This window comes from Lipotes vexillifer, unplaced genomic scaffold, assembly GCF_000442215.2.
Source record: "Lipotes vexillifer unplaced genomic scaffold, Lipotes_vexillifer_v1.1 scaffold408, whole genome shotgun sequence".
NCBI lineage: Eukaryota > Metazoa > Chordata > Mammalia > Artiodactyla > Lipotidae > Lipotes > Lipotes vexillifer.
In genome coordinates, this window is record NW_006787469.1 from 2,115,612 (window position 1) to 2,125,198 (window position 9,587).

General features: G+C 49.4%; 1 protein-coding gene across 1 annotated transcript in view; it reads left to right on the forward strand.

Annotated features, from left to right (window-relative positions):
* The first annotated feature begins 192 nt into the window (after positions 1 to 192).
* Positions 193 to 9,587, forward strand: part of RMDN3 (regulator of microtubule dynamics 3) — a 24,425-nt gene continuing 15,030 nt past the window's right edge. The window contains exons 1-3 of the mRNA XM_007460172.1: positions 193 to 367; positions 2,191 to 2,383; positions 2,797 to 2,940. Coding sequence (XP_007460234.1) covers positions 193 to 367; positions 2,191 to 2,383; positions 2,797 to 2,940 — 512 coding nt within the window. The remainder of the gene's footprint in view (positions 368 to 2,190; positions 2,384 to 2,796; positions 2,941 to 9,587) is intronic.

The following is a 9,587-nucleotide window of genomic DNA, read 5'->3' on the forward strand; positions in this document are numbered from 1 at the left end:
GCGCGGTAGCCAGGTCCGGGGCTAGCAGAAACCTTAGCGTCGGGGCTAGGGTGAGGGTGGTGGGTGCCCAGGGTCTGGGCAAGATTATCTCCAGGGGTTCAACCTTGGAGATGGGTGGACCACGCTCACGAAACTCTCTCCTCCTCCCTCGCCTGCTTGCACTCGGTGGCTCACGCGGGCTGCAGGTGCAGCATGTCTAGTCTGGGGGCCTTGGGTGGCACCCGCGCCGGGCTAGGACTGTTGCTGGGCACCGCCGCGGGCCTTGGATTCCTATGTGCCCTTTACAGCCAGCGGTGGAAACGGGGCCAGAGCCAGAGCCAGCCCAGCTCCCTGGACTACGTGCAGACTTCAGAGCCTGGACGCCAGGGTAGGAGACGGTCCCTTGAGGCCGGCCTCAGTGACTGCTGAGGGGTGGGCCTGGGGTCGGGGCTGCCTTTAGCAGAATCTGTGGGACAGGACAACGGAGGAAGGAATACGAGGGTGGGTGCGAGGCCCAAGAGTTTCACGTTTGGGGAAAGTTTATTGAAAAGGAAAAGCAGTCTTCCTCTTACGTCGTCTTTCTCCTGTAATCGCAGGAAAGTGTACTGCGAAAAGGCTTAGCTTCCACGTTTAGTTCTGGCCACAGGAGTGCTATATGTATATTAAAGGCACTTGCTTGGTGTGGGTGAGCTGTTTAATAAGTAGAGGAGAAGTCCAAAAGAAGGTAAAAGGAAAAACTAGTCTTGTAGGAATTAAAATTTTTTGAGGCTTATGTATTAAATTAGGTGTTAAATTTTGCAGGCACCTTGGAGACTATCTAGGCCAAGTTTTTAAAATCCTTCTTATAAGTCGATATTGAAAAAGATTGTGTAACTTTCCCGAGGCTGTCACAGAGCAAGTAAGTGGCAGCTGCGCTGCTTGCTCTCCTGAGTGGCCTGGTCACCTGTTCCTGTGGACTTTCCACAGCATGGGGCTGGGAGTGCACTTACTGCAATTGAAGCTGAATATGCCTGGGAGCCAGCCACGGCTGAAATGGGTAGTGCTTTCGGTTTTGTAAAAACTTTCCTTAACTCATTGGAGCAAAGCATCTAGGGCTGGTTCAAACCACTCCCAGGTGTGTGTGATAGAGGAGCATTCAAATCCTCTCACCCTGTGTTAATTGGGAACAAGTGTTTCCTCTGATTACCAAATGCCAGATGGTTTGGAAAAGTTAGTTTTTGAAGTCTTCAAAGAGTTGTCACCTTAGATTGCAATCATTTTATAGCATTTTATAGATTGCAGCATTTTATAGCACTAGGTAGTAACCTAGTGTTGCAAGTGTGCTTGTCCTTCCTTTCTTTTCCTTGTATTTTGTTTGTTTGTAATTTCTTAGCTCTAGTGTTTCTTCTGCTGAGGTTGGGAGAAAGTGGCCACATTCCCAGGGATCTTTCTTGCTTTACCTACTGGAACACTGTTGGGTGTGTACTGTAATCTGGCCTAGATTGTTACTAGATTTCCTTTAACAGCTTTATGCTTGCTTGGACTGTGGGTCTTGCCTTACTGGTTTCTTCTCTGTTTTTACATTTTCCAGTCCACTTGCCTTAGGTAGCTGTCAGTTTTCTAGCATTTGCTGTTAGCATTTACCTAGAGCTCAATTCAGGGCTCAGCAATGGTGTTTTTCCAGTGGTTTTTCCAGGGGTTTGGGTGGGCTTTTCCCAGTGTACCTTTTCTCTCAGTAACTGCCCTTTTTCTCCTTGCCCCTCTCTGGTGATACTAAATTAAGCTCTTGAGAGGAGCTCAGAGTTTTATTTGCCATTCTTTGTAAAATGAAAGATCAGAATTTGAGTGAGCTCAATTTTAATTTTGCTGTGTAGTTAGTATTGGCTGCCTGGGATTTGGGCACGAAATATAGTCAGATAAAGGGTTTTCTTTTACTCTAGCAGGACAGCTGTCCTTCCTTCTGGATACCACACTCTTGCGAGCATTTTACATGATCTGCCATGGTATGCAGTACTGCTGAAGGGCCCTGGTGTGGAAGATTTTTGGAACAGAGGGCTCTTGTTTGGAGATTGGGACCTTGATTTTCTTCTGGATCATTACCTGGGACTTGTGAACATATGCTCTCTGAGCCTCAAAGATCTTTGTAAATTGAACTCCAGTGAGAAACGAGTGTGAGATCTTTTCCTCACTCTCTCCCATGGGCATCAATGTCTCCTGTCCTCCTTCCTGCAGTGAGGCCGTTGCGGGCAGCTCCAGGTGAGGCTGGTGATGCTGCGGTGTTGCCGAGCCTTCCACGAGAAGGGCAGGAGGAGGTGCTGGGCCGTCTGGAGTTTGTGCTGACCAGCCTGCTGGCGCTGCGTGGGGAGGTGGAGGAGCTGAGGCGCAGCCTGCAGGGGCTTGCTGGGCAGATTGTGGGCGAGGTCCGGTAAGTAATGCAGCCTCCTTTTCTGCCTTGTCCCCCGCTCCCCAGCTTTTCCCTGTCCCTACAGCTTTTCAGCCTTTGCTGTCCATCTCAGGACGAAGCCAGTTTTAGAGCTTCTCACCTAATTAGCAGGGAAGCCATGTGCTTGATTCCTTGCCTTGCACAAGTTCTTGCTGCTTTGGGGCCCTCATGGTCTGTTGTAGCAGCTGAAATGCTTTGTTCTGACTCACCTGGTCTGCCGTGCAGGCTGGGGCCAGCGAGCTGCCCTGCTTGCTCTCCTGAGGGTAGAGACCCAGGATTTTCTCTGCTTTTAGCTCTTTAATGAGCAGCAGTAGTAAGAGGCTCCCTCATGGTGAGGGGAAAGGCAGGCTGGATGGGGCCCAATGGCACCTTCTAGAAACGAGCCTGCTTTTCAGATCCCACCTGGAAGAGGACCAGAAAGTGGCCCGGCGGCGAAGGTTCCCATTTGCTCGGGAGAGGAGTGACTCCACCGGCTCCAGCTCTGTCTACTTCACGGCCGCCTCGGGAGCCACGTTCACAGATGCTGAGAGCGAAGGCGGGTGAGTCTTCTCTCCTGGAGACAGCTGTGGCTTCAGCCAGGTTACGTTTTGTAAAAGTAATGTTTATAATGGAAAATTCACACCAAGCTGCTGTAAATAATTTTTGGAACAAGGTAAGGGTATAAATAAATGAAATACAGAACAGTTGAAATAAGAAAAACCATCCACCAAAAACAAAAACACCACTTCTTACCTAAAAAAGAAAAAAGAAAAACCATCCACCTTATGTCATCCAGACAAACTGAAATGTTAACAGTGGTTAGTGCTTGCATCTGTTATTTTCCTCCGAGTAGGTTTGTTTTTTTTGTAGTTATTATATCTTTTACTTTCGTTTTCCTGTAACATTGGTTGGGCGTTTTCCTGTGTTATCACAAGGACTTTGTAAGCTTTGTTTTAAGACTGTTTCCTTCACTCAGTGGCTGGGCCAGGTCTACAGAGCTCTGTAAGCACTAAGCATTCTCTCTCCCTCAGGAAGTTCTCTTCCCATGGGAGAGGCCTGCTCGTGCATCTTTGCCATCTTCACAGGTGGGCGGTGACTCACCTGAGTAATTGGTGGCCCAGCAGGTCTGACCATAGGCCTTACTGTGTGTGAGACAGGGCCACAGGCAGGAGTCTGGTGGACAACCCCAAACTTGGGCAGGCAAAGGGCTTTTTGATTTTAAACCACTAATGCCATTTTGAAACTTTGGTCCCAAGGATGGAGTCTGAATGAACATCTTTGTTGGGGTGCCCGATGCTATAGGTGGCAGCATCTGCCCTTCTCTGCTGTGAGGTCCAGTCATCCAGGTGGCCTCTAGAAGGCTGGTTTCTCCTTGGTGGCCTCTGATGACATTTCTTCCTCCTCAAGGAAGAGCCTGGCGAAGTGAACAGTCAAGCCTTCTGTCAGGTCAGAATGACTGATTTAGCTAAAAACATGCACACGGAAACTAAAAGCTAAAACCAGCCATTCAGGATGATCTTTGCAGCATGTCCCTCTTCAGCTGAAAACACTTTATAGTATTAACTACTGTTTATTCTTCCTCTGTGACAGACACTGTGCAATGCACTTCAGAGGTATTTCCTCATTTAATCCTCACAAGGTTCCTATGAAGTAGGTGATGTCCTTTGCCCTGTTTCTCAGACAGAGACTTGAGGCTTAGCGAGGTTTGATGCATGCTTTCCCAGGGGTATACAGCTCCTAAGCACAGGCTCAGCCAGGCTCATCTGCCTTCTGAGGCATGGCTTGGTCATCAGGGCACAGAAGGGCCTTCACAAGAAGACATGTCGCCTGCAGTCCCGGGCAGTTCTTCCCATTGATTAAGAGCTGCCTCAGGGGCTTCCCTGGTGGCGCAGTCGTTGAGAATCTGCCTGCCAATGCAGGAGACACAGGTTCAATCCCTGTTCCGGGAAGATCCCACATGCCGCGGAGCAGCTAAGCCCGTGTGCCTCAACTACTGAGCCTGCGCTCTAGAGCCTGTGAGCCATAACTACTGAAGCCCGCGTGCCTAGAGCCCATGCTCCACAACGAGAGAAGCCACCGTAATGAGAAGCCTGTGCACCGCAACAAAGAGTAGCCCCCGCTCGCCGCAACTAGAGAAAGCCCACACACAGCAACGAAGACCCAATGCAGCCAAAAATAAATAAATAAATAAATAAATTGATTTAAAAAAAAAAGAGAGCTGCCACGGCTCACTGCCCCAGGAAGACCTGTCCAGAGCAGTACGGTCTGTTCAGTACATCTTCTTCAGAAGTTTCAGCCTTGTTTTCTTGTTTGAACCATTATATTCTCCTGCCTCCTTATCTGGTTTTCTAAGAAAAGAGTAGTATTTCTCTCTTTTTCCATGTCACTGCCATTGGGCATCTGTGCTGAATTTAACTATTGCTCAGGTGCCTCTTGAAATAAGTGCGGTCTTGGTAAAAAGCTTTGGTCCTCCATTCATGACTGCTGTTGCCTGGGTTGTCTGATCCCTATTATCTGTATTCTCAAGGGCTCAAAGAAGTAGCCCTTTTCTATTCAATTTACCTAGTACCTCTGGGCTGAAACATGCTTCCAGAGGGCTGTGTTAGAGGGGGCAAAAATGAAATTAAAATTTGACACATCTGGGAACTTCCCTGGTGGCGCAGTGGTTAAGAACCTGCCTGCCAACGTAGGGGATATGGGTGTTTGAGCCCTGGTCCGGGAAGATCCCACATGCCGTGGAGCAACTAAGCCTGTGTGCCACAGCTACTGAGCCTGCACTCTAGAGCCTGCAAGAGGGGATATGGGTGTTTGAGCCCTGGTCCGGGAAGATCCCACATGCCGTGGAGCAAACTAAGCCTTGTGCCACAGCTACTGAGCCTGCACTCTAGAGCCTGCAAGCCACAACTACTGAACCTGTGTGCCACAACTACTGAAGCCTGTGTGCCTAGAGCCCATGCTCCGCAATTAGAGAAGCCACCACAGTGAAAAGCTGCGCATCACAATGAAGAGTAGCCCCCGCTCGCCGCAACTAGGAAAAGCCCCCATGCATCAACTAAGACCCAACACAGCCATAAATAAATAAATTAATTAATTAATTAAAATGGACACATCTGGATTGAAAAGAAAGGACAAAACAGTTGATAGTGGGCCCTGAGACTTAAGGAGCATCTCTATGCGACCCAAGGAAGCCGATCACTTGCCATTTGAACTTTATAACAGCGTAGAACAGAAGGAGAGGTCACAGCTCTGCCCAAGACCAGGATACTAGAACTCAAACCCCTTAGTGATGATCTTTAGTAATTGTACAAACTTCTGGGGGTAGTGAGAGCCAGAGTGATTAACCAGGGAAGCTTGCAGGTGCTTCACAGCCTGGGATGCTCACTGGGGCTCCCAAGGCCATAAAGGGCAGGACTGGGCTGCCAGCCACCTGTAGTGGTGTGAGAGGAAGGGTGTCTTTCTTAATTACAGCTCTAGCAGGCTCAGCCCCATGATCGATCCTAAGGCATGTGGAAGCCGATGGTTGTGCGTGGTTCAAGACTCTGGTTTAGCTGGCTGCTATCTGGAGCAGTGGCCACGGTGAATCATTCATTTTGCCATGGTCATGGTCCAGGGGGAATTCTGGGAGGAGACCAGAATTCTGGAATGACTGGTCTGGAATGACTTTAAACATGTGGGCCCTGGGGAAGGAGAGCTTTTTTGAGGGATGAAAGAATAAGACGATTTGATGAGCTACTCTGCTCCACTGTGTTCCCTCTTTCTTCCAAATAAATAGCAACTTTGAGCTCCCAGGGGATCAACTGAATGTGGTAGAGTCAGAATCACTGGGTGGGTCCGTGAGCTTGTTCTCAGAGCATTGTTCCAAACACAGCTTTAGTTCCCTCCCTGTCAAAACCTAAGTTGCCCTACAGCTCCTCTGGCAAGCCTTCCCGGGCATCCCAGCCATCCCAGCCAAGAGCAACTGCCTGCAACCTCATTGCCACTCCTTCTTGGGCGTTTATCACCTAATTCTGCTTGGTCTTATCTTCCCCCACCACTGAGAGTCTCTCAGGGTCAGGGTCCAGGCCTGGTTGTCTTTGAATGCCTTAGCTCAGCACCTCTAATGGGGCTTAGGAGTTGAAAAAAAGAAAAGTAATTGCCAGGAGGGGGTGCGTCTATAACCAAGTTCTTGATCACTGACTTGGGGGCTCTCCTCAAGGAGTAGAGGTGGCCTCCTTGCTTCAAGGGAGCCTTGAGTCCTCGCCCTACTGTGGGAACAGTGTGTCCTCCTGAGTGCACAGGTCCAAAGGGCCTCTTCAAAGGTCTCTGCAGTCTCTGACTCATCTCAAAAGCTGCCGGGCATGTTAAACAAAAGGGCCACCCCTTTTTCTCTGGTGGATTTCTCCAGAGGCTGGGTTGGTGGTCCAAGAAATGTGAGAGAATGCTGTGAATGTCGAGACAGCAGCCCTTGAGCTCTGGCATGTGAAAAATCTCTTTTGGAAGAGATGGGGCTGGAAGCCCATGGAAGTCCAGGTGGCCGATGTCTGTATTCACTCAACAAGTGTTTGCCAGCCCGCTGCATGTAAGGCAGCAGGGTTGCAGATTAGTGAGGCAGAGCTCCTTGAAGTGGGGCTGAGGTGCAATAAAAGGTCTCCTCACCACACCGGCCTCGCTAGAGCCTCCCTGTCTCACAGGGCTCTACCAGCTCTCACTCTGGGTGGCAGCAAGGCCCCTCTTGACCTCTCCTTTTCCTTGTCCAAGTGTCCTGGCCATTAGGACCCAGCAGGATCACAGCATTGCAGGACCTTCCTCTTGGCCTAGATCCCTGCAGAGACTGTGCTGATGCCTGTGCTCCAGCAGGGATGAGAGCAGGGGTCCCTCCCTGGGAGATTCCTGATCTGCCAAGGTAGCCTTCAGCTGAACAGGGAATGGGGTCTCCTTTTTGCAGTGGGAGATGATGAGACTCAAGCTCGCACCCCCCAAAAAATCCATTTACTCATTTTACCTTTGGGCCTGGCTGGGCTGAGTAGGGGCACTGGTAGATGCTGATTTGGCTGATTTGACTTTCTCGTTTGTGGCAGGTTATTGTCTAAGCCTAGGAATTGGTAGCAAGTTTCTCTAGGCTGTCTCTGTGTGGTCTTGCTCATCATCACCCAGGTTGGTTGTGAAATCTGATACCACTTTTCCTTGTCCTTTTAATTTCTAAAGTTTTTACTGCAAATTGCTAGAGGGGAGAGATACTTGGATAACCTCTTAAAAAGCAAGGTTAGGAAGGTTACAGGTTACTTACAAGTACCTCAAAAGTTCCTGTAATAGATGTAACTGGAGCCCCTTTGTTAAATGAGTCTGAAAGTTCCTCTATAAAGAAACAGCATGGGGCTTCCCTGGTGGCGCAGTGGTTGAGAGTCCGCCTGCCGATGCAGGGGACACAGGTTTGTGCCCCGGTCTGGGAAGATCCCACATGCCGCGGAGCGGCTGGGCCCGTGAGCCATGGCCGCTGAGCCTGCGCGTCTGGAGCCTGTGATCCGCAACGGGAGAGGCTGCAACAGTGAGAGACCCGCGTACCCCCCCCCCAAAAAAAAAAGAAACAGCATGCATGGATTGGGCATCAAGTCTGGTTTCTCACCTGCTGCCTTCTGGAGCCTGCCCCCTTGTCATCTCTGGCTTCTGGATGAGGAAGACAGCACTTCGGCCCACAGCATTCAGCCCCTGACCTTAGGCTGTCTTGTACTGAGCATCAAGTCGGTTTCTCACCTGCTGCCTTCTGGAGCCTGCCCCCTTGTCATCTCTGGCTTCTGGATGAGGAAGACAGCACTTCGGCCCACAGCATTCAGCCCCTGACCTTAGGCTGTCTTGTACTGACTTTATTTGTACATGTCTCTCCTTCAGGTCTGATTGCTCCAGTCATAGGGGTCCTACCCCTTTCATTCCAGGACAGAGAAAGGCTTATCCTTAAGTGACTCAGAGATCTTCCTTGTGCCTTGGAACCTTCTGGCTTTGATGGAATTTGCTTCTCCTTCACTCAGTCTGGAGGGCTCTTTGGTGTCTGGTTGTGACCCCTGGAAGCCTTATCTTCTGCTCTACTTAGTTTTTGTCTGATTCAGTTGGCAATTAGGGAACACACCATAATCAGCTGCTGGTGGAGGCCAAGATCCAAGAGAAACTTGGCTTCCGCTTCAGTGGCTGCATCAGGGTTGGGGTCCCTAGGAGACATCTGGCTCATAGTGGCCCCACAGACACCTTCCCAACGGATTGTTCGCATCTTTCTCCTTTCCTGCTTCCAGCTGCAAAAGGGCCCCTCCCCAGCCCCGGCAACTTCCCAGGGTTTTCAAGGGCTACTCCTGTTGTGGTTTAGGTTTGGTTGCTGATTTGGAACAGAGGTATACACTGAATTGAGAAAGAAAATGTGGGTATCTGTGGCCGCCCATGGCCGCAGAGACTGGCACCCACCCATGTTGGTTGTGGCAGGTGCATTTGGCTGATAAAGGAAAAATGATTGACAGACCCTTAGCCTGGTGAGCCATCTAGCTCAGGAGATCAGCTCCACCTACATCTTAATGTTATTTTTTTTAACATCTTTGTTGAGGTATAATTGCTTTACAATGGTGTGTTAGTTTCTGCTTTATAACAAAGTGAATATGTTCCCATATCTCTTCCCTCTTGCGTCTCCCTCCCTCCCACCCTCCCTATCCCACCCCTCCAGGCTGCCACAAAGCACTGAGCTGATATCCCTGTGCTATGCGGCTGCTTCCCACTAGATATCTACCTTACGTTTGGTAGCGTATATATGTCCATGCCTCTCTCTCGCTTTGTCACAGCTCACCCTTCCCCCTCCCCATATCCTCAAGTCTGTTCTCTAGTAGGTCTGTGGCTTTATTCCTGTCTTACCCCTAGGTTCTTCATGACATTTTTTTTTCTTAAATTCCATATATATGTGTTAGCATACGGTATTTGTCTTTCTCTTTCTGACTTACTTCACTCTGTATGACAGACTCTAGGTCTATCCACCTCACTACAAATAGCTCAATTTCGTTTCTTTTTATGGCTGAGTAATATTCCATTGTATATATGTGCCACATCTTCTTTATCCATTCATCCGATGATGGGCACTTAGGTTGTTTCCATCTCCGGGCTATTGTAAATAGAGCTGCAATGAACATTTTGGTACATGACTCTTTTTGAATTATGGTATACCCCCAGTAATGGGATTGCTGGGTCATATGGTAGTTCT